At 40.5% G+C, this 25,229-nt stretch overlaps 2 protein-coding genes across 4 annotated transcripts in view; one reads left to right on the top strand and one right to left on the bottom strand.

Annotated features, from left to right (window-relative positions):
* dpy19l3 (dpy-19 like C-mannosyltransferase 3) overlaps window positions 1–18,666 on the top strand; it is a 57,398-nt gene extending 38,732 nt beyond the window's left edge. For both annotated transcript variants that reach the window (XM_056242577.1, XM_056242568.1), the window contains 3 exons: window positions 10,651–10,783; window positions 16,781–16,939; window positions 18,151–18,666. In XM_056242577.1, coding sequence (XP_056098552.1) covers window positions 10,651–10,783; window positions 16,781–16,939; window positions 18,151–18,339 — 481 coding nt within the window. In that variant the 3' untranslated portion in view covers window positions 18,340–18,666. The remainder of the gene's footprint in view (window positions 1–10,650; window positions 10,784–16,780; window positions 16,940–18,150) is intronic.
* A 3,497-nt stretch (window positions 18,667–22,163) lies between these two features.
* si:ch211-186j3.6 (neural-cadherin) overlaps window positions 22,164–25,229 on the bottom strand; it is a 380,887-nt gene continuing 377,821 nt past the window's right edge. For both annotated transcript variants that reach the window (XM_056242529.1, XM_056242521.1), the window contains exons 32-33: window positions 23,865–24,019; window positions 22,164–22,792 (exon numbers count right to left, since the gene is read on the bottom strand). In XM_056242529.1, the coding sequence (XP_056098504.1) occupies window positions 22,247–22,792; window positions 23,865–24,019 (701 nt within the window). In that variant the 3' untranslated portion in view covers window positions 22,164–22,246. The remainder of the gene's footprint in view (window positions 22,793–23,864; window positions 24,020–25,229) is intronic.

Below are 25,229 nucleotides of genomic sequence, written 5' to 3'. Positions count from 1 at the left end.
TTAGTTACAAATAGGTTTACTGGTCCCAAATGACTTGATTAAGTGACTTCTGAAACCTATAGAGTGAAATTTAATTTTACTTGAGTTCATTCTCTTTGCGTGCAGATCAATCATTGACATTTTAAGTTGTTCTTGACCGATCAATCAGTCTATCATCACTCTGTGAACCCCTCTCAGCCAGATGCTCCCTTAGGCCTGCCTCCTTTTCTGCCTCCTTTTCTCCCTCTCTCTCTCTCTCTCCCTCTCTCCCTCTCTCCCTCTCTCTCTCTCTCTCTCTCTCTCTCTCTCTCTCTCTCTCTCTCTCTCTCTCTCTCTCTCTCTCTCTCTCTCTCTCTCTCTCTCTCTCTCTCTCTCTCTCTCTCTCTCTCTCTCTCTCTCTTCCTTTGAAACACAGTATTAAGGTCCACACAACTTGAGAGCACTCATACCCCTTTTCCACCAAGGCAGTGGAAGTGCTGGTTCAGAGCCAGAGCCTAGTTTCAAATCAGTTCTTTGTCTTTCGACAAAGTGGTTCGTAAGTAGCACCAAAACATTGCTGGTCTAGAAGTGGGGTTACCGTGACCAACAAGACGAACAGAAACTTGTGACCACCATTTTTTAAATAGCAGCTAATCGAGCTAATAGCAGCTCGATTGTAATCTCCGTCTATGCAAATTACGGCGAGCTGCATGGACATGTTGGATTCGGCGTGTTTGGATGCCGATGTAGGTTAGCAAATCCATGAGCATCAATAGAAAGGCAACAACTGCCATTGTTTATGGAAGGCTTGTTCGAGATGCATCGGAGCGGCGCGGACCGATTGGAGTGCTGGGGGAGTGTTTGGAGAGCATATGACTCCTTGTGCTTTTGGATCGCTCTCGCAGTGCTTTGATGTCATGCGCCTGGTGTGTCTGTGTTTGGGGCTGCCGCACTAGCGTTGCAGGGAAACGAGATGTATACACTGACGTAAGACCTGGCTCTGTGGTGGCTCTCTAGCCTGTGGAAAGGCAAACCGGTTCTTAGAAGGCTCGTCAGTCTAACCAACTCCGAACCGGCAATAGCTCTAGCTACTTGCACCCAGTTCATGCTGTTGGAAAAGGGGTATCAGATCCCATCCTGATGTAGGTTTATCCCGACACTGGCCAGTTTGTTTATGTGTGTAATGCAGTGCATCTCATTGTCTGCTCCTAGGCCATCTCAAGGACATTTAAAGGGGTCCTATTATGCCCTTTTACAAAGTCTTGATTTTGTTTTTTAGGGTGTTGATTGTTCAAAAAACACATTATCTTTCACATAGGGCTGGGCGATATGGACCAAAAGTCATATCCCGATATATTTAGGCTGAATATCGATATACGATATATATCCCGATATTTTTTACGCAAAGTGAGAGCAAATGTTCAAAGTCAAATATGACGTCACAAGTAGCCTAGTTTTATTGAAACCGGCTATTTCAGTGAACAGGTGTAAAATCAAATGAGTAAATAATAAACAGGTTTCTTCACCTGGTTCATAATTAAATTTTCAGCTGTTCAAATAACAATAAAATGTAAACATAAATACTGTATAACAACAGGAGTACCTACCTTTTTTTAAATCAAAGCTCCATAAGGTGGCTGCGGGAAAATGAAGTTTGCAGTGAGCTTTGTTTCGGGGCTGGAGCTTTTTCGCAGTATTTCCTCTAGGATTTTTTCCAGCTGTGGTGGCAGTGATATTCCCATGGGCCACGCCCCCTTGCCCCAGGTGTTTAAACCTCGCCTAAGTATTATATTATATAAATGATGCACTTGAAGCAACGCGAAGTTAGTGCGTGAAGTTTAAGCACAAAGCGAATAGATATTTGATGCTTAGTATATTATATCTATGCAACAGTTTATTAAGCCATTTCTTTTAACAGTTTTAAATTTCAGTTACAGTGCGCATGCAGAACAATTCATAGCGCTCTTTACTCCAATGCTGTAATCTAACAGACACCCGGGAGAAAGGAATATGATTTAGAAAGCACAGTAAACTCTAGCAAGATAAAGTCATTTAATGCAAACCATAGACATTTATCTACAAATAAAGTATAATAATGGGAACATTGATCTTGAAGAGAGTGTCATCGTGTTACTGTCGTAACCGAACGCGACGCGCTGTTTGAATGCTGAATGGAGAATGACAGAGGAGAGATGAGTTTCCATTAACTTAATGACTTAAATATTAATTTTACCTCACATTATGCTATTGAATGACTTTAGAAGTCTTGGAATATAGTGCGAAAACTTTATGGTGCTTTACAATATTTTTTATGCCTTTAGTGGGGCTTAACAATAACACAATAGTGTGTGTAGCGGACGGGACCTACGTCCGCTTGGTAGGGGTAAATCACTCTTCCCTGAATGGCTGGAAGTCAGAGGATCTAAGTCCCTAACCCCCAGGCCTATTAATCTCGTGTCTACTCTGCCCGCTCAGTAAAGCATAATAGCATAGGCTTTAGGATTTGGACCTGTCACGGTGGAGACCTAAAGTGCAGAATATCAGTAGCCTAACTGTCAGTGTGTGACTTAACTTGTATTCCCCCTACCTACTATACTTTACAGACAGAGGATGAGACACCCCTACTTCAGGGAAGATGGAAAAACTTCACAGTAAAAGCAATAGTATAAAAGTTGACAAATGAGTGGTTATTTATTATACGTACCAGTATTCTAATACTGAGTAAAATAACAAAAAAAGTTTTTTTTTTTTTTTTTTTTTTTAATCAAATGTAAATGTATAGGAATGGTTTCCCTATCAACCTGTCACCATCATAAAATGTTCAAACCCTTGTATTAACATCCACTTCACCAGAGTGGCTCAATAACACTTTGAAAGTTTTACTTAACATCAGCAGGTATCTAAATACACTGCAGATAAACCTCACATGCAAATAATAGCAGTATACTTGTGAGTGTAATGCACACAACAGTAACCTTCAGGGCAGTGGTAACCTCAGAAACAGTTTCGCACCATACACTTAACAACACTCCATGACCAACCTCAGTTCAAAGTTCCTTTTGGTTTGGATTGTCCACGTTACGTATGTGCCGACCGTACACCAATTAATAGAACATGTCCATCACGAGGGCGTTGCTATCCCGTGACAATGGTGGAGTCATGTGTGGCAGAGTAGCCTATTACTCATCAACCGCACCGTGTATCAAGAGCGTGAGGAATGGAGGGAGAGAGCAGGTGATATGAGCCACATACACGTCCCGGGCTATAGCAGTGAACTGGCTGGTTGTCTTCCTTCCCTTGTGTGACAAGCTTCCAATGTTGACGACGAGCTAGTAGTATAGCTAAATAATCAACACTTTGCACCGCAAAGTTAGCGAGAACGTTTGCCTCGCACTATGCGAACTATACTTGTTGATGATATGACGACAGGTGAATCTTCAGTACACACGTCACTCAAACCGACTGTTCCGTAGCTCAGAACACACGCAATAACTAAGAGCTAAACTGTTATTTACTGAATTATCATACCGAAATCTCCGTCAGCATGGGACCTCTTTGAACACCGCCATTTCTCTCTCTGTTTTCCTTTTTCCAACTCCAACTTTTTTTAGTCCCGCCCTCTCCTCTCATTCACCAGTGCACCCACATGCAAGTCATTGATTGGCCGAGTCTATATCCAAGTTCCTGTGCGTGATTGGTTGAGAATAGTCTGGGGGAGATTTCTTCATGTTATCGTAGGAGCTACATATCAAGAAATATGTGCACACTCTGGGTGTACACCTACATGTGCACAATATCAGACCTTACTGAGAAGCTGCAGCCGTGGCGGGATGATGTTTGGTGTGGCGGACCACCACGGCAGAATGAATGTAGCGGAAACACCGTTTCGGGTTGTCGATGGCTTGCGGCTGGGCTTTTTCCGCGCGCAGTTTGATATATGCGATATGGTCTAATTCCATATCGCATTTAAAAATACATCGATATATTTTATAGATATATATCTCCCCTATCTTGCTCAAACACACCATATAGTTCCCCTTTCGATGAAGCCCCTCCTTTCGAATTATGAAATGTGCTGTGATTGGTTAGCTGGCCCAGTGTGTTGTGATTGGTGCCACATGTCCTGGAAATGTCACGCCCCTTACCATAACTGCGAGTTTCATCTGCTCAGTTGTAAATATTAAGCATAGTGTCTATTTCAAACCAATTCAAGCCTGAATCAGACTTAAAAATGTAAAAAAAAAAAATGTTATATATATATGAACATTTCTGTTTGTGTCTGCGTACAGTAATTGTGAAAAAGTGTACTCCTCCCCCTTATCGTATCATGAAGACAAAGGTTACATTTTTGAGAACTTGGCACAGGCATTTTTAAAAGATTTTTTTCTTTTTTTCTCACACTCTTATTTGTCATTGACCCTTTCATCTGCCTTTCTATATTTCCTTCACCTGCCTTCTCTCTTCACTTTTGAAGGGTTGATAGACTTTTTTGATGTCATTCAACACCCGAAAGATTTTTTTTGTGACATTTTATGCTGACAAAATATCAGACCCTTTGACAAATGGTCTGTGCAGAACGTCCAGAGCACTCATTAGTCTGACTCAGATCAAAAGCAGATACTGATGACAGCCATTTCTAATAAGTGATCATTTAGACAATTATGTGTGGGTATATGAATGTGGCTTTGAGAGGTTGTAGTATTAGGACACAGTGGTTTAAGCCCATGACATTGAGATATCTCAAGGAACATGACTGACATGTCCAACCGTACTATTCATTTCAGCCTTTAAAATGATTGAGTGCTTAACAAACAACAACCGCCCCAACATGGACTGATTTATCTGTATTTATAGAAGTGGATCAACATCAATCTAATGGGAGGTAGTTCAATTTGCTTACTGAATTCAAAAATCATTTCTGTCTAAGGAGATGTACTGCATGGGTAGACGTCAATGAAGATATGGCTGCACAGGCCACCCTCTATGTCCCACATGTTGGAATATTAATGACGTTAATCAATTTTTATAATGTCAGCAGGGTGCAGCCTAACATAAGCTGACATTTACATAAGAGAATATAAATCTGAAATTAAATGTAAATCTGGTAGATGCCATTGCAGTCCCTTGTCAATATGGAGTAATTACATTGAGACCCACAAGAGCAGGAAATGATGCACTGTGGGAGAGGTCAAAGGTCAGTCTAGTCAGAAATTCCTTGGTTCAAACAAAGACATTACGCCAGTGTAGATTTAAGACCAGTTGAGTCGGAGGTCATTTTGGAAATCCCCATTATGTCATTGCAAAACAGAAGAAAACTAAAGACCAAAACCCAGCCAAACATGTGAACCCAAATACAGTTGCACATAGTTAACTCTCACTCTTAACACTAACCTAATGCTCATAAGTAAAAATATTTACACAATCACTGTGTTCGGGTGATTTTGCAGAATTTGGACAATGTTCAGGTGATTTTAATGTAGCCAAGCCAAGTGCAAAGAGACCATTTAAAGCTAGTTTAACTTGTAACAGCAGCAGCATAGTCATTTTTCTATTATTATTATTGTAATTATTATTGTTATTATTATTATTATGATATTTATTTTTACATTTATAAGTAATTGTTTACATTGGACTCGAATCATATGATTCAAATTGACCTCCTACATTATATACCTTTGAAACCTTCGTCAGTCAATCAATTGAAATGAAGAATTTAACTCCCGAAAAAACAAGGTTTAGGAGTGTAAACAGACTCTGGACTTTTAAGATTTTATGCAAAAAACTTTCGGAAAGCTTACATGGGTATTATATATTCACTAGTCTAGTTAGAACATGAAAGCAATGCAAACTCTGTTGTTCAATCTTTTTTTTGTTGTTGCAATAACTGCTGCTTACACATGTATGTATTCACCACTGAAACCATAAAATGCATGCTATTATGCGTGTCGGATAGCAGGAAACCATTTGTCTTTGTTTTGTCATCCCTTTGAAATAATATTAAAGTGAGATGGGGCTGTTTAGATGCCATACTGGGGATGAATTGAGCATTTGAAATCCATAATTCTGCTCTATGGTCCCTGTTATGGATGATAAAACAGAAGTTCCTTTACTCTATTATTGAAGCCTTTTCCTGTGGCAGAAGTGTGAAAAAAGGTTTATAAGGAAGGCCAATGAGATCATTTGTCTCTGATGAGGTTTGTGGTACTGTAGTTAATCATGAGCTTCTCTGTGGACAATATTTGATAGAAATTAGTCTGAGTGGAAATGAGGTATAACTTTATTAGGCCCATTCTTATACAATGTTTTTCTCATACATAGTTTGATTGAATATTTTGTGAATATTTTGCCATTCCATGATTCTCCTAGTCAACACTGTCAAATGAGTCTCAAAAAGTGAGCACAATATTAAACCAAACCCCACTAAAATAAAATCTTACATTATGGTCATAATAGACAGAGACTTTACATTTGAATCTTTTTATCAAAACACATTTATTAATGTCCTGGGTCTTTTTATGAGTGTAATTAAGGACCCAATACCAAAGTCTATATTTCCACATTGTTCCAACTTTCCGGGGTTAATTGTAAATTCATTTTAAACAATAGATAAATTGGGGTTGAAGGGAACAAGTTTGTCTCTTTATCTTCTGATGTGGCCAGCATTCATAATTAGACCTTAGAATAGGTCCCATGTAACACAATGAACAAAATGTGAGTAGGTGCAGCAACACACTTTTTTCTGATTTTACACGGACTGACCCGTAGCTGCTTTTTGTCTTGGTAGATTAGGTCACTTGTTTGAAGCAAAACCTCTCAAGGTTTAACAACATATCAGTACACCGTATCAAGACAAGATATCTAAAAAATATCTCTATAGACTAGAATGTTTTCAGTGAATTAATTTGAATTTTATTTTGGAATCGTGGGGGATCCATCCGTCTGTCTGTCTGTCAATTCAGTGTGTAAACTACTCTGAGGGCTGCCCTCACTTTCCACAGAGTCAGATGTCTCATTTTCCCATCCACATTCCCCACTAGCATCAGAAGAATGTATCATGTATATGTGACCAAATGTTAAGTTTGTCTTAGAAGTGAAGGTCATGCTGAATTATTTGAGCCCGCTGAAATTGGAGCCAAATGTCTCTTTCTTTGCTGCTGTCTTAGTAAGCTTTAAGATTGAAAATAGCTGTTAGTCACCCTGTGTGTGTTTGTGAGTCTGTCCCCCATGTTAACGTCTTTCCGTTTGTAGTATGAACAGACAGAGATGGAGCAGGGTGTGTTATTGTACCCCTTGTGGGGCGACGAGGAGTTCATTTAAGATTGTGTGTGTTTGTGTAGCTCTTAGACTCTTGGCTTAAGTTATTGAACTCAGAACAAGGTTGTCCTGTAAGGGTCCATGTTCATGCTTGACCCATAATGACCATACTTGCTCCTTTGTAATGAAACATTTCAGCCATGGATCCAGTATTTAATCAAACTCATTCCAGACTGGACCAAGATGAAACCATCATATCCTCTGTAACCTTCAGACACTTTGTCATTTTTGGCTTGAGCTGCAGCCAACCTTGAAGCAAGATGTCTGTAACAATATTTTGTTTTATTGCCTAAACAGACATGGGGTGGGGCTTTTGAGAGCTTGAGGCTGTTTTTTTAATCAGTGGTTGTTTTAACTTGTTTTGCTTCGGGACCCAGATTATATTGGGTCGGACATCAAGTGATGACCTAGCACAGTTCCAAAATTGTTTTGTTTTTTTTTTGTGAAAAAAGAGAATGAAACATTGAAATGCATTAATATTAGTATTAACTATTTTTTTGATTTACTATTATTGATTGATTTATTATTTTTTGTTTTATGTTGGTTATATATATATATATATATATATATACACTCACCGGCCACTTTATTAGGTACCCCATGCTAGTAACGGGTTGGACCCCCTTTTGCCTTCAGAACTGCCTCAATTCTTCGTGGCATAGATTCAACAAGGTGCTGGAAGCATTCCTCAGGGAGTTTGGTCCATATTGACATGATGGCATCACACAGTTGCCGCAGATTTGTCGGCTGCACATCCATGATGCGAATCTCCCGTTCCACCACATCCCAAAGATGCTCTATTGGGTTGAGATCTGGTGACTGTGGAGGCCATTTTAGTACAGTGAACTCATTGTCATGTCCAAGAAACCAATTTGAAATGATTAGAGCTTTGTGACATGGTGGAAGTAGCCATTAGAGGATGGGTACATGGTGGCCATAAAGGGATGGACATGGTCAGAAACAATGCTCAGGTAGGCCGTGGCATTTAAACGATGCCCAATTGGCACTAAGGGGCCTAAAGTGTGCCAGGAAAACATCCCCCACATCATTACACCACCACCACCAGCCTGCACAGTGGTAACAAGGCATGATGGTTCCATGTTCTCATTCTGTTTACGCCAAATTCTGACTCTAACATCTGAATGTCTCAACAGAAATCGAGACTCATCAGACCAGGCAACATTTTTCCAGTCTTCAACTGTTCAATTTTGGTGAGCTCTTGCAAATTGTAGCCTCTTTTTCCTATTTGTAGTGGAGATGAGTGGTACCCGGTGGAGTCTTCTGCTGTTGTAGCCCATCCGCCTCAAGGTTGTTTCTTTTTTTGTTTTCACAAATGCTTTGCTGCATACCTCGGTTGTTACGAGTGGTTATTTCAGTCACTGTTGCCCTTCTATCAGCTCGAACCAGTCTGGCCATTCTCCTCTGACCTCTGGCATCAACAAGGCATTTCCGCCCACAGAACTGCCGCTCACTGGATGTTTTTTCTTTTTCGGACCATTCTCTGTAAACCCTAGAGATGGTTGTGCGTGAAAATCCCAGTAGATTAGCAGTTTCTGAAATACTCAGACCAGCCCTTCTGGCACCAACAATCATGCCACGTTCAAAGTCACTCAAATCAACTTTCTTCCCCATACTGATGCTCGGTTTGAACTGCAGGAGATTGTCTTGACCATGTCTACATGCCTAAATGCACTGAGTTGCCGCCATGTGATTGGCTGCTTAGAAATTAAGTGTTAACGAGCAGTTGGACAGGTGTACCTAATAAAGTGGCCGGTGAGTGTATATAGTAATACTTAATTGCATGCATAATTTACTGTTACTACTAAATTATGTATAATTTATAGTTATTACTACAGTAACTAGATGTAACATGTGTAGCAAGGACACTGTAAAATAAAGTGTTACCAAATACAGTGCAACCTTTTTTATGATGTTAAAATTCCTTGATGTGAAGTATTTAGATATAACCGGCTTAATGTTTGATTGGTTTCTTAATGTCACTGTAATAATACATCCCACAAATGACATTGCGGGCAGCACAGATGTTTATTCTGGTTGCAAATCTATTTCAGTTTAGATCACATTTTATTTAAAAGGTGCAGTAAGTAATTTCTGAGACGCGCTGCTGAAAGTGGATTGGACCGAGCACCATAACACTCTTGTAGCCAATCAGCAGTAGGGGGCGTGTCCACTCATGATGGGGGAGGAGAGTGAGCAAGAGGGAGATTTGAAGAAAGACTAGAAAGAGAGATGGCTAAGAAACATTAAGAAAAAGAGGTCAGAGGAATATCTGACCTCATAAAGAACATAAAGTAAAGGTCATAAAGAACAAAAGGTCAGAGGAATATCACTGGAAAAAGGAAGGTTATGGTCAGACAAGAGCTTTCCAGTGCTGGAGAGACCTAAGTGGGCAGGTCTGACACAGAAGTTACATTGTTTCTGCTCCATACGTGAGTTAGTTTTGCTGTTTCACAGAACCAAGATACGCTCTTGTTGTAATGTTAGCTATAGTAACAGGACAGTTCTGAGTGACATTGTTTGTCTGGAGCTGGTGTGCTGCTGGCGGCTAACAACCAACTCTTGCTTGTATATACTCTTGTGTACTATATGTTCTTTTTTTAGGTTCTTCCTTGTCGTTCGTTTGTCATCTTAGCATTTTTTGTTCTGCTTCAGAAATCCACTCTTGCATTATGTGTTTGTGGATTTTGGGGACGGAGCAATGAAGGGAGGGGTGTGTTTGTTTGAGTTGATTTCAAATGTCAACAGTGTTTCTCAGAAATCACTTACTGCACCTTTAACTTGATAGTTTTATTGATGTTTTTTCAGGATGAGGGCGTCACAATCTGTTCATGTCAGAATATGAAAAATCTGGCTCTTTTACCAATACAAAAAATTAATTTTTAATAAAAGATTTAGAAGATGTTTTCTTCTTCTGGAGGCTCCTGTCTGTATTAGACGCTGATAGTCAGGAGTAGAATGTTGAAGCTGAATTTGAAAGGTTATGTTTTGATAAACAGATGAAACATCTATCAGGCTATTCAACAAAACAGCTTCAGCACTTGTATACATGCCATGCACATATACACAATGACGGGAGAAAGATCACGTTCAGTTAAAGTGCCTTTTCAGCCTGCAATAGATTTCAAAACTAATGTTTCAGACATCGGTGATGGGAGTGTACAAATGACTGTGTCCCTCCTCACTCAATCATTTCACATTTCCCCCTTCACCTGAAATAAATGTCTGCAGATTTACCTTTTCTCATAAATGCCACCACTACACATCTAGTCCCCTTTTGCAATCCCCTGTTCTGATATATTAGTGAAACTTGAGAAGTGTGGGTTACAGAGCTCTCTCATGTTTATTTCTTCTCGACAGATTGAAGACGCCCAAACGGGCAGTGTTTGCAGGCAGCATGCAGCTGTTGGCTGGAATTAAGCTGTGTACGGGAAGAATATTGACAAACCATCCACACTACGAGGACCAGGCGCTGAGGGAGAGGACCAGACAGGCAAGTCTAAGCACTGTTTTCACTCTTTTCACAATTCAATCCAAGTTCTACAATGTCCAGGACCTCAGGGACATGTTTTTTGTTTACTTGGTGTCAATACTAAAATTTTGCAACACTAGCCTGGTGAAGGTTTTTGAGGACACAAGCAGTAATCAAGGGAGTATTGGTTCATGATTGTGCAGCAGTCACAAAATATACATGTATTTTATCTAATATATATTGTTTACATAAAATATACATCATAATGTTTTGCTTCAGAATTGAACATATGGTCAAGCTTCCAAGGTCTGCATCAAAAAATGTACGACTTCAGAACCATATGAGCAAAGAATCAAATCTTTTATTTTGCATTCAAGCCTCATTATGAACATTGAAATAAACGAAGCAGCAATAAATCAGTGTGAAATAAAAAAAGATAGTAACACTATAAAAGTCTTCAGATACTGTTAGAAGAAATTAAAGCATTGAAGTCTATAAGTGTGTACCTTAACAAATCAGTTGATAATCTTAATGATGAGATTACAAATGGACCGCATCAAGAAGATCATGAGCAAATGGTTCATAAATCCTCTTTAAGAGCTTTCTTAATGACATATGCACTTGGCTTCATCAGCAGAAGTGTGACTTTTGGCATAATTAGTTTAATTTAATTATGTTTCTCATAGGGGTGGTTGGAAGTTGACACATCACTAGGCGTCCTTATGAAGTGAAATAAACTCCACAGCACTGCTGTTGTATGTGCCATTACTTTCGTGTCATGGTGGTGTATAAAAGAAAAAAAACATTTATAACATTCTGATTAAAAAGTATAATGTACACTGACTCAAATCTGTCAAATCTCAAATCTGTTTTGAGCTGTAATTCGGATTGTATCAGCTGTCTCTCTCTTCCATTTCTGTCTGAAAGAAACAAAGTCGTTTCCTTTGGCTTGACTACCGGAGATTTGTCTGTAGCAGAGGTCCATTGCTTGAGTTTGTGAGGCAGAATCTTGAGGTTAATAGTCAGAGGAGGATTTCTGATGATCAAATGAGGGTGTGTTCATTCTCACATTTGTGTATGAGTGTGGAGAAAGAAAATATGGATCTGAACAGTTGGTGGAAGACCAGACTCCTGCTCTAGTGTTCTTGCTTCATTCAGAGTGTTGATGAGAATTGATCTAACCAGAAGAAGCCAAATTACCCATCAAATCAGTACATTAAAGCAGAGGTTCTCCAACTGGAGGCATGCAGAGAGGTTGCAAGGGTGTGTGTGGTGGACTTTAAAATGAGGAGGCAGTCCTCTCTGCGTTTAGGTTATATTAGTCCGATATAAATTCATGTACTAGTTCAATTTGATGTTTACACTGTTTCCAGATTTACCTTATTGTACCCTTATTTATGTTACAATCAAGACGCAACCAATACTATAATATTTTTGTGTTTATATTAACATACCGTTCATTAAAATCAAGTCAAATCAAAGTTTGATAAATGTTATGCATTTTCAAACTTTTCAAGTTGTTTCATAGATAACAACTAGGGGATGTGCTCAAATCCAATTAAACAATTCAAAATAGAAAAAAATATCCTTTAGATGCAGTCAATCTGTGTTCTTGTTCGATAGCAAGGGACCGCATATTTTAGATAACAACCTTGTCATTTTGTCTGTTTTTCAAAGATGTTTTTACTTTAAATGAATGTTTGTAATATTGTGATTCACCTTGCAGCTGTTTAGTTTGGTTCATGGTTTTTAACTCTTTCTTGAAATAAGTATTTTTTATTATTATAAAAAAAAAAAAAAAACTTGCATAAGCAAGGCCGCTGAAAACTGCAGTAGCACCTCATTGCAGTACACGAGATCCAGGGGGCGGAGTTGGATCAAGATCTAAGGGGTGGAGATGGGTAGGATTAGGGTGGGGTTAGGGATCAGGGGGCGGAAATGGGTAGGTTTAGGTATATGTAAGGTGGGAGGAGTTGGATCTGGGTCCAACTCCTCCCCCTGGATTTCCTGTTCTGCAGTGAGGACCATCTCGAAAACTGTGGCCTGTGTACCCATCTGCTACGCCACTGGATTGGAGATGCTTTTCTCTGTTCTCTGAAAGATTTTTCTAGTCGACGAGTAGTCGTTTAAGCCATTAGTTGACTAATGGGGGAGACATTTTATTGTTTATTAACAACATTTAAAAAGGCGAGGATAAAGTGGTTGCAAAGATGAAGTTGGGAATGCTGACTCGCCATCTCCGCAGTAGGTCTATAGTGTGGATGTGCCTTTTGGAGAGAAATGCAACTTTCATACAGATTACATAAAAGTATTTGTTTTCGATTTTAAACCGTCCATTTAAAAGTAGACATTTCAAGCTTTCTATATAGGCCCTATGTTTGTGAGGCAAGTAGCCTATATGCTGAGTTTCGGTTAATTTTTTTGACGCGCTTCAGTTCATGGAGACCAAGACGCAGAAAGCACATCCTGTTTGTTTTCTTTATTTTACAAAAGCAAAAAAACGTTGTTGTTAATGCGAGTTTACACAAATAAAAGACAACCCTTTACGGTGTCAAATTATGTCTTAGAACATTTCTATCAGAAAGAAATGTTTTTTTTCTATAGAAAGCATTTTTTTTGCAGTGAGAGGTGCCTTTTTTCAATTGTTTTCTATAGAGTGCCGAAGTGATGACGTCACTTTGTAGGACAACTCGGAAGCTAGCGGCGCATGGGTTACCTCGATCGAAAAGCTATGCATTTTCCCCATAGACTTTTGGAAAATCGCAAAAAATAAGATCTGTGTTTAACAAAGAGTTGTCACCTCTCACACGTTTTGTCTATCAAGATAATCTTTACAAGTTAATCCAAAATTGATACATTTTGAAGCCTATATAAAGTTTTTAAAAAACACAAGCAGACACAACAAAGTTTTAAAAACCACAAGCAGGTTATAACTGTGTGTTCTATGTCATAGATCAAAACGTGAAAATATTTAGAGGCTTTGTTCACCACAGACCTTATTTCAGGCGATTTAGCAAAAACCCATTCAAAAATCCCATAGACTTTAGAGCGAGGGAACCGGGAGTGCTACAGAGTGACGTCGTAACTTCGGCACTCTATTGGCAGTGAGCGTTTTGCACGCTGTTTATGCGCCCCGGGAGCCTTGCGTTTTAACCACCTGCTGCGCCTCGGGTTTTTGTAGGAGTGCTCTGAAGCCACCTTTCCACTGCACACGTTAAACAACAGCCGTCGGACCAGAAGTCAGTCATTTCCAATGGAGAGTAGTACGAGAGCTGCATGGAGTTCCGATCATATGTGTATGCGGAAATCTTGGATCCGATTTGAGCTTACGATGCGTTGAAATATCTGAACTTCTGCGGCTAGACCGTATCAGAGCCATAGAGAGTGGACAAATGGCTTTCTCTATGGCTCTGGGCCGTATGCGACCGGTCGACCGGATGTGATGTATTTTAATCAAACCTGAGCGTGAAGATAGAATTACCAATATTTTAACACTTTAACGTTATTTCGAAATGCGACCATCGTATGCGAATGTAACGTGCAGTGGAAAAGCGCCCGACGTCATCGTGGATTTTTCCACTGTCCGATCGAATGAATGGAGAGGCGGGCCTTCCGTTGTGGTAACGGAAGTTTACAGTTGCTTTGAAAATCCGGAGAAACTTGTGGTGGCTGTCGCGGGTTACCCGGAGCTGTATGACTTCACGAACTATCACAATGTAAACAAAAGGCAAATAAAGTTAAAAAAAAGGCTAATATGACTGCTTACTTAATTACTTACCGTACTAATTCTAGAGCGCTCGTGCTATAATCCTTGAGTAGATTGACAGGACAGCTGTTTCGGTGGTTGCCTAGCAACATAAAAAAAAGCACACTGCTCTTTCCTAAATAGCTAATGTAAAAAAGTCAGCCAAAAAAAGATGCGCCAAACCATGCTCTGTCTGATCGGAGTATTTTAAGTTTCTGCTGATATAAATACAAGTGATCGCGTCGTCGCCTATACTTTAGCTTCCACACTCCGCACAAACACTTGAATATCCTCCTAATAATAGCGCACATTTATCTAGGTTACCGTTAGACCGAGCAGCCAAGTAAAGTTTCTTCTACTTGCATGTTTCAAATGATGAGCCATATTTGAGGTCGATGGATGATAGGCAAACGTTTGGATTTCCTGCCCAACATACTGTAATAATTACAACAAGGAGCTGCCGTCAACAACCTGTCTCTTACCTCAACCTTGCGCCACTTCGCCACTTCCTGTGGAGTGTTTTTTTTTCTGCGACTAATAAAGTGTTGGACGACTAAGCCTCTTCCCGTCAATTAACGTTTAGTCAACTATTAGGGGTTTGCCCTAGTCAAATGTTTTGCGGTCACAGATCAAAAATAATAAGCGTGAATCCAAAATATGAAAACGCAAAATTGATGCAGTTATCAGAATAGCAAAAAATGCAGACATGGATCGAAATAGAAGCGTGAATTTTAAAAAAATCTAATTTCAAAGTTATCTGAATCGCACACAAAATAATATTTTCTGCTCACATATATATATTGTACACGTATGCTGTTTTTCTCTTCACTCTTGTTTCCACATTCTGCACTTGCTTTTCCAAATGTTGCCGTTCTAGTTTCATGTCAGCTAGAACACCAAACTAAAACACGTCACCATTTGGTCCATTTTGGCTAGTTCTAGCAGATACAGATATCTGTTTTGCACACTGTACTTTGTCACTGCTATGCTGCAATAAACTTCTTCTTTGAGATCTTCAATGATCTTCATTTTTTCCTACACTGGCTATGTCACTGATCATTTCATGTTTAATTTCAATTCATATTGGCCAACGTAATGATATCCGAGTCGTCAAGTTAGTAATTAGTCCATTCATTTCCACCAATTTGACCCATTCAGGGCGATTTGCAGACCTGTTGCAAGCATGAGAAACATTATCGCATTGACAGAATGACAACATGATCATCCAATCACAGTGTGATGAAAGCAGCTCCTGAAACACAATGAGCTCAAGGAGGCAAATGCATACTGCTTTGAACATTATTGTATTTCCCATTGTGTAATATTTGCATTATTCATGCAATGTTGATTATTTTCTCATCCGACATTGCTTATGAGGCATTCCCTCCTTTGCCTTTTTACATCCATACAGAAAATGTTTATAAAATATTTATTTACATTTTGTCATGGAAAAGTACCCATACCTTTACATCATATTAGCAAATATGTTATGAATCCATAATTCATGTTTCCAATATTTTTTCAAAAGCTTATTAGGTTTTTCATGGAACAGTAATTTTGTTTGTTGGGTTGCCATGGATTTCCTCAAAGCGTTCTGTTCTCTTCACTGTACGGTATGAATCTGTGGCTCATGAGAAAATGAGTTTTAGTTGTGATAGTCTGTCAACATCAGCGTATAAAAAGGGCACGTCGGAAACCCTACAACCGGGCTTACAGCAGCCTTCCTGGCACGTTGAACCGCTGTCTGCATGATATATGGAGATGTCAAACCTAATCATGGCGTCTTCAATTATGCTGCCTTTTGCTCCATTAATTGAAATGCTGCAAGTATGTTTTTGTGGTTTGTGAAACTGCGTATTGGCTACTGTGACATTTTTTTTCTGCTTATTTGGCGGATCTGTTTTTCTGCTTGGTATGTCACAACAGTGGTATGAAAATGTCTAACATTTGAAATGTTTAAATTCCCTCTTCATATGCACAAATACTTGATAGCACATTTTAATAACTGTTAACTGCAAGCTTGAGAACCTCTGCAATAAAGCAAGGACCTTACAGTTTATCACAGTGAGATTTCTGCAGATCAATGACTTAATTAGCATAAGTCCCCCAAACCACTTGTCCAATGTCCTGTTATTCTTCACTTAGAGACTTTAAAAAAAAAAAAAAAAATCAAAATCACCTTGGAGTACATTTTTACTACACGTATCATAAATCTGCAATGAATCTTTTACCTCTAAGCCTTTCCCCGTCTTTGCCCGTCTTGTCGCCTGCAGGTATATCAGGTCTATGCGCGTCAGTCTGCTGAGGAGGTTCATAAAGTGCTCGGTTCGGTTGGAGCGGACTACATCGTGCTGGAGGACAGCATCTGCTACGAGCGCAGGCACAGCCGTGGCTGTAGGCTGAGGGACCTGCTCGACCTGGCGAACGGTCATGTAGGTCACACACACACAGCATCTCCAGTTCATGCCCACACACACCACGCTTGTTCCATTTCAGTGAAAGTTTCTCTGCAAGAACCAGAGATTTTTTTTCCGAGCAGCTAAACTTTGCCCTTTACCGAATTCTTCACGCGGATATAAACAAATATCATTTGGTTTAGACACTAAGCTCACTGGTCTTGCTTTGATTTATTTTTGTCTTGGAAATCTCTTTGGCTCTCCGAGGTGTTTTCATTTCGTACATAAAATGTCTATAACTGTTTTGTGTAAAGTTGATGCTTACATTTTTCATTTTGTCACATAATCTTGTTCTCACTCACCCACAGCTCATGGTTGTTAAATACTGCTTCACCCTGCGTGCAATCTAGCTTAAGTGACTTTTTTTTTCACTTGGGTAGCTTGATTGTTCTGTAGTTGATTATATTTGTGCATAATATCTGACAAAAGCAACATTTCCAACTTCTAAGCTGCAGCACTTCATATTTGTGTCTGTGCACACGTCAGCTTAAAAAAATCATCTCTTCCACATCCTAGCAAAGAGCTCTGGCTGAAAATATCTTGTCAGCAGTTGTCATTCATGTGTCTGAGGTGAATGCCATGCCTTTGAAAGATCTCACAGAAGTTTGCCTCACTTGCTCCTCTTGATCTGACTTCGAGCAGTCAATGAAAGAGCCTCGCTCACTTACTCGTTTGATGCAGCCCGACTCCTTCCTTCAGGCTGCCTCCAGCAGTTTGAATAAGATTCACTATTGTACCATGTTCTGTGTGTATATGTTATTTTAACCTTGATTCAATCGGTCTGGTTTAATTAAACCTTGCTAATTGCAGACAGAATTACCTATATGCAATACCGATGGCCCAGAAACAGCCATGTGTTGTGTGCGGTATAGTTTTTTTCGATTCCGCTCTGATCTCTCCCATGGGTGGCAGTTCTTTCGATCTCTGGGTGCTTCAATGATCTCACAGCAGCATTTCAAGGCCTTTCTGTTAATTTGGGAATATATCTCAAAGTAAATGTTTAAAAAACCCTCAGGGCACAATTTCTCTAAGATTTCAAAGATAAAGAAGTGGAATGCTCTTTAAAAGAAGACTTCTGAGACTCTTCTTCATCTGAGAATCCGCTCTAAAATGTTCACCGTAAAAAACAAAACCATCTTATAGAAAAGCACCACCGTTTCAAGATTGTGCATGTGTGTTTGTTACAGATCATGGATGGCCCAGGTGAAAACGAGCCGGACCTCATCCCGGCGTCTCATCCACGGTTTTGTGAGGTCATTAAGACTGACACTCCTCCGTATTCAACCCTCTTCTCACGAGTGTTCAAAAACAAGACCTTTCACGTGTACAAACTCAAGAAACTCAAGAAGAAAAACAAAGCTGAAAGCGGTCCGTAGTGCTCGTTCCTCAACAGCAGTCGCCCGCCTTCACTGGATGGCTGAACGCCCCATCTGGAATGTTCAGTGAGTGTGTGATAGTAGCAGGTGTGTGTGTGTGCGGCTGTGTGCTTGAGAGATGCCTGATTGAGCCAGCACACGTTAGATTTGGTGCGTTTGTGTGTGTAAATCTTCTTTGAGCCGGTCTGCCGCAACAGGAGCTCAAGTTTAACGTGGAGAGGAGGGAAGAAAATCTCTTTCTCACAGTCTGTCGCACTCTCTCTCTGATCATCGCTTCTCTTTCGACACGTGCCCTTTCACCAAGCTCACATTTATGAAACCAGGAAATAGCGATTTTTTTTTTTTTTTTTGTCAGTGTCAAGATGAGCTACATCCTGCTGTCTGGCTGCTTTTAACATATACATTTGCATACATTAAATCCATCCATATGCCAAAAGAACAAAAAAAGCAGTTTCTGGTCACTCTTACAGCAACAAATCTGAACGATCAGCCTTACTCATTGCCATAAATTTTCATTGTGAGAATACATTTTCTGTAGGAATAAATAGTGTCACAAAAGTAATAGTTAAGAATTTCGTTAAACATTAACATTTTTCAGGTTTAAATTAGGTTTTTATTCCTAGATTTTCAATGTGATCTCAGACTTTTGGACTCCACTGTATATGTTTCGTGCTTTAGTTGTGTAAGTAGGACACTTTGGCGCTATAGATGGTAAAAAAAAAAAAGGTTTCAAGATTTCACATTGTAAACCAATTTACAGGGACATTAAATGTAGTATGTTTTTTAGGATGAAGTATTCATGAAAGTTAGAAATGTCCCATGGAATTTCCTTAATCCTCCATTGTAAAGTTGTTTTTAATGTAGTTTTGTTTGAGATATTCACAGTCTTTTTAAAACAAGAGTTAAATTGAATGGTCAACAATGTTATATGATTTTTTTTCTCTCTCAAGTTCTAAATGAAGCCTTTAGTGTATGAAAGTGCCTTTCCATTTTCGGATAAGCTCTGCTGCACTAACGAGTCATGCATTCAAAAGACCTTCAAATGAGTGGCCTCAAGTGCTGCCTTCGATCTTTGCTGCTGTTTTCTTTCTTTCCAGAATGTTAGCTGAATATCTTTGTTTTGCACCACCCAGAGCACCTCTGTACAGTTTTGAATCTCTTTAAAGTGTTTAAAGATAAACATGGTGTTTTTTTTCCTGAAAATTCGGTTTATAACACGAGGGCTCCTCTGTGACATTCTGTTATTGTATCATAATGTGGTGAAACAGCTATTGTTACATTACCTGTCAAGACAGTCGACACATAAACCTTTGCTCCACACAACGTTTCTGTCACAACACTGTCCCTCAGGAGATGATCTTGATGCAGCTGTGTGCTGTGATTTCATATGCTGACATTGTTTAACTGTAAGAGTTCTTCGGTACGGCTTATTGCACTAGTTTGTTACTGTGGTATTTCACGCAGATGGATTGTTTTCATTTGTGTCAAAAGTGTTGATTTGTCTTTGGATGTTCAGTGTACATTTCCATTTTTGTATTAAAGCAAATTTGTATGTTGAATGCTGCAGATTTCTGCAACTGCGAAAGGATTCCTGTCATTTGAAGCCAAATCACAAAGGCATTTTGATAGATGCAGGTCAGAGATTTGAGGTCGCTCTCATTTCATGTTTTGCATTATCCACAACTAATTACAGCTCTCTTTCCATATAATAAATAGGCCACTTATTCCTCAAGAGACTTAGAACAGATTCAATTAAAACCCCACTGTTTCATTTGAATATAGCAGTATTTAACAGTGATGTTCAAGTATAATCAAACAGAAGAAGTCCATTTATTAAGGAAAAAAAGAAAAGCAATTTAAAGGATGCAAATACAAAACCCCAACATACCTCAACATAACTCAAAGAAAGATTAAATAATACATGAAAAAAAGCTTTAGATTGATTGCTTTATATATTTTTTAAAAGCAGTTTTGATATGCACAAACAAGGGTAAAAACATTGTTTCACAAAATAGAGTACTGTATATATTCACCACACAAACAAACAGGTGGCCTTGGTTCAAAATCAAAGCGGAATAGGTTTTGTAACTTAAGATAAGGAATTCTGTGATTCAAATCGTGCTTCATTCATGAATACTCTCACCTCACGCTGTATCCTTCCCAATCCCCTTACAAGGATGACTCTAAACGCCAATCACGTTGGCCTCTTTTTAACTCGATAAAAGAGCAAGCATTGCACTTCCAGCTGTATTTCTGAGCTTTAACTTGAAAACCTTTATTTTTATACTCTTGTTGCTGCCTTTGGAAATATTGGCACTTTTTGAGATCCGTAATAAGAGTGACGACTTCTCCATCGAGTTTTCCAACTCCCATGATCCTTTGGTTCACAGCATGACAGTGAGCGATCAGTTCACATTAGGATTAGCACTCTGATGTCTTTTAACACACTCCTACTCGCTCCACTCTCCTTAGCCAGCCTGTCATGCTCCACATACGGCATTCTCCGGGAAAAATAAATAAATAAATAAAGGAGGGCAAAAAACATTGCCTTAAAATGCATAAAATACAAGGTTGGCATTTGAGGCTTCACGGGGGGAGACTTTTAGTTATTCCATTTGCACACACAAACTTGTCTTGCCTTTCCTTTACCCCATGCAGCCTCACCACATGCGTTCACAAGCCCATTAAACATGTTACATGAGAGGCGCTCAGGGTCTGAAATCGCTGGTTCACCACTCCCTGAATGCACCTGGTGCCGAGGCTCATCTCTTCACTGCAGCGCCGAATAATGTGATGGGATACAAGTAGTTATTTATAGTAGAAGAACAGGAAATGGCGATACGGTCGGGTAAGCTGGTTTGGTTAATAACACAATACTTTCCAAAGGAAGCAAACTGGAATGTAAGCTCATTCTGGAGCTGTAAGCTCCTCCAGCAGAGCTCGATATCATTTGGAGTTGATCACATCATGGAATAACACACACATTCGTTTGTCTTAACGGACTCTGATTGCTACCACTCAATAAAGCTCGAGAGCCAAGAGTTTTCGATAGTTTTCAGCTACAGAGAACTTCCGTCTCATGCCAGCCACTCAGCCTTGTCCCTCAGTCACATTTGTATTCCAGCCGTTCCTTTTTGGCTAGAAAGAGAGGACACAATTTGTATTCCCAAAGAATGTCTCCTAAAATGCCAGACAATAAGGCTGCTTTCTGTTTCATTTTCCTCAGTGTTTTTCACACATCTTCAGTTTATTATTGGTCCTTTTTTCCTACAGACTGCCTCTTTCATCCTCGCATCCTCGCGCATAGAATCTAAGCGGAGGGTTGAGCAAATGGAAAAAAAATAAACCGTATCCGAGTATGAAGTTATGATTGATGAACACAAGTGGCCACCCTGACAGAACAAGCGGTGAAATGATTTCAGAAAGCGGCCCGTGAAGGAGGAGGACAAACCCCTTTCTTGTCGCATCCGAGCGTGGCAGTTTATTTTTCTTCCCGTCTTTCTTTTCTTTTTAAGAACACATAGACCATACAGACATATAGAATGGAATATCAGGAAAGATCTGAGTGAAGCACGTCCGAGGCGCTCCGCCAATGTCGGACACAAAGATAACAAATGGTTCCACTAAAATCATTGTCATCCGCAAGTAACTTCAATAAAGATGCCCGTTCTGGGCTTAAAAATTGCCATGACCACAATTTGCTGTGTCCTGGATTAGCATTTTCCATTTGCTGCTCATTTAGAGTACCAAATGCCACCCGGCTCTGTACGCAGAGGGAGTGTCTCGCATGAAGTTATACATCCAGAGAAAGCCGAAGCGGCATAAGAAAAATTCCTCTGGTTTTTAGACAAGTCTTTAGTGGTCTCCCTCCTCTCCTCGTGCTGCAGGAACTCTTCCCGGCAGTTCCTTAGAGGTCGCTGCCCTCGGCCCGCTCATAGAGGGCTTTCAGCTTCTCGAAGCGCGGCCCCCACTCTTTCAAACACTCTTGACCCGCTGCCGTTCCCTCTTCCAGCCCAGCGGAGCTGAAGGAACTCAGTGACCCGGCCAGCGAGCCGCCCCCCTCCGTGGAGAAGACCTGCAGGGAGTCGAAAGGTGCCGTTTCCGGGTGCTGGTCGGCATCACGGATAATTTCACACAGGTAGCGGGCCAGGTCCTGGCTGGAGAACGACAGGCTTTTGCGGGCCAGCTGGGCTGTTCGACTGGGATTTGCAGTCTGGCCTTGAGCCGGAGAGTGGCAGGGGGGGACGTCCCTGCGGATGGTGGTGGCTCCCGAGGATATGGAGGAGGTGGTGGCGGCTGTACCCGCTCTGGAGGGGGGGTCAGGCTGGCAAAAGTGTTGCTGTTGCTGCTGGGAGGGAGGATGGTGGTGTATGGCTCGCGATCGGCTGTACTGCACTGACTGGGCCGGGCTGGGCTGCAGGGACTTCTGGAGCTCTGCCATGTCATAGGCATTCTGAAGGAGAGCGGGATAGAGAGAGAGAGAGAGAGAGAGAGAGAGAGAGAGAGAGAGAGAGAGAGAGAGAGAGAGAGAGAGAGAGAGAGAGAGAGAGAGAGAGGAATTTAAATGCATAAAGTGATCACAAGATCATTAGCGTTACATAATGTGCCATTTACGTTCAGGAACTGGTGTAATAACAACCTCTATCACAAAAACGGCTACGACTAATTAGACAGAGCTCACTGACAAAATAAGCAGCTTGTCTGTACTTCTACATCACGTAATTTATTATCCCCCAAACTGTTAATGGCATTAATCCGGATTCAAGCTGCTAACACCGCGTTCAGATTAACACCTTTGTGCACGTCTTCCTGCACCTGAGAGGAAGAATCCTGACAGACGCACACACTCAGTCAACACAACAAAACGTGATACTGGTCCCCTTTTCCCATTGAACATCAACATTAATCCCATTTAACCGAGGATGATTCTCCTCGTTATTAAGCGCTGCAGCTCTCGGGGGAGGAAGAAAAACATTTAATGCTTCTTGAGGAAAAAATAGACGAAGAGAAGAGGAGGAATAGAGACAGAGAGGGAGGTGTGGGTGACACGGGTGTGGGTGTAATTGATTACACGATAAGGGAGATGTGCGAAGCTTCATCAGATGGAGAGGATCAGAGCACCACAATGCATCTGATAATCATGTAACAGGATTTTACACGCGCAGATATGAGAATGAAAGATCCTGCAACACATCTACACCCACATACTTCAGATAGATCAGAGGAGCAGGCAGTTACCTCTAGTGTTTCTCATAATAAAAAGCCACATATTGTACAAAATACGTTGTCACACTTTCCCTCAGCACTCAGTGAAGCCACTTGTCATCAGCATACATTTTTTAAATGTTAGAGGTTGTCATAGAGACAAACTGACAAGCTTGTCTCTATGAGGCCTCGCTTCGACAGGGCGTCATGGCAACCTGCACAAGTTGTCATAGTAACTTTGAGCACTCAGTTGTCCTCATTTATCAGATTCTCTGACCTGTGATCTGAAATCAATTTTAAAACAGAAGTCAGGCGCTCACCTGATCCTCCTCCCCGCCGCCCTCCTCGTCGTAGTTGAGCACGTTCTCTCGGATGTCCTCCCAGCCGTCATGGTGCGCAGACACGTGATATACTCCCTCCTTCAGACCCTTATAGCTCCGCCAGCGCGTGTACAGGAAAATCCCCAACAGCAGCACTGCGGAGGCACAGGAAGTGGTTGAGAATTACCTGAGTGCTGCTGATCAAGGATCACTTTAACCTATTACAATTTACAGGAACAGTAGCCCCGTTCCCCGATCAGTGTGAACTACCGTACTTTTAAGTGAGCTGGGCTGTGAAAGCACATCACCTGGAGCTTCCCTCAGGCACTAAGGTGGCTTGATGTCAACGTGATGACTTCGCAGAGATGGCCTGGATTTGCCACAGACACATTATTCCAGGGAGCGATGTGGCTTGTGTCAAGTATAGCTCGCTGAATCAATCCTGTTTGGCACCACTGACCTTTAGAGTATATTATCTTGCTATCGAATGCCCAGTACACTTCAATCTGCCAACACTCCATTCTCTCTCTCTATTCGATTCAGAAATATTCTCCATTTACCTTCTTTTGTGCGCTTGCCTTTTGTGCGTTTATCTCTATCGCTCTCTCAATCTTCAGACCTTTTGAGATTTTCTCGTTCCCTTCCTTCTATTGCTCCCACTTTATTACCTCTGCAGGGATAATATGCGTCTTTTGCAACGTGTTTTAAGGTCGACCCCGTAAATAATTCCAGGTTTAGATGTTCATGTCAAAGACGTGAGAACCTGACAAGTGGTGAAGGGACCATAAAGAGGCAGAGAAAAGCAGAGGTGGAAAGTAGCGAATTACATTTACTCGCGTTACGTAATTGAGTCGTTTTTCTGTGTACTTCTTTTTTTAAGTAGTTTTTAAAATCTTTACTTTTACTTAAGTACATTTTGTTTGAAGAATTGTACTTCGCTACATTTGAAATCATATCCGTTACTGAGTAAAAAATAATAATACAAGGGAGAAAAAAAAAATCACACTCCGGAAACTAACGTACAGCATTGATTGAAGGGCGGGACGGGAGAACAAACGCGCAAGAAAGGTGACGCAGACCCAGCTGAAGCTGAAAGTGAAGCGCCCTCGAATTCTTATGAAGCGAATTATAGCCAGTATGAAAATACTTTGTAGAAAAAAATCATGGTTGTCCTCGAGGATAGATATCCAATTTGCAAAAAATGTGGACGCAAAGTGGCTGCAAACGGAGGATACATAGGACACCATCCCTCCTGCAGATAAAGGTATGTCCCGATTATAACTGAAGGCCGAATGACTTACGTGATGCAGAGGGAATCCCGGAATCCAGTCATGAAAATGGAATTTATTTACATAACGCAGATGT

Source organism: Rhinichthys klamathensis, unplaced genomic scaffold, assembly GCF_029890125.1.
Source record: "Rhinichthys klamathensis goyatoka isolate OS25496 unplaced genomic scaffold, OSU_Roscu_1.1 h1tg000022l_1, whole genome shotgun sequence".
Lineage (NCBI taxonomy): Eukaryota > Metazoa > Chordata > Actinopteri > Cypriniformes > Leuciscidae > Rhinichthys > Rhinichthys klamathensis.
The sequence above is the reverse complement of the archived record's forward strand: the minus strand, read 5'-3'. Positions and strand labels throughout refer to the sequence as shown.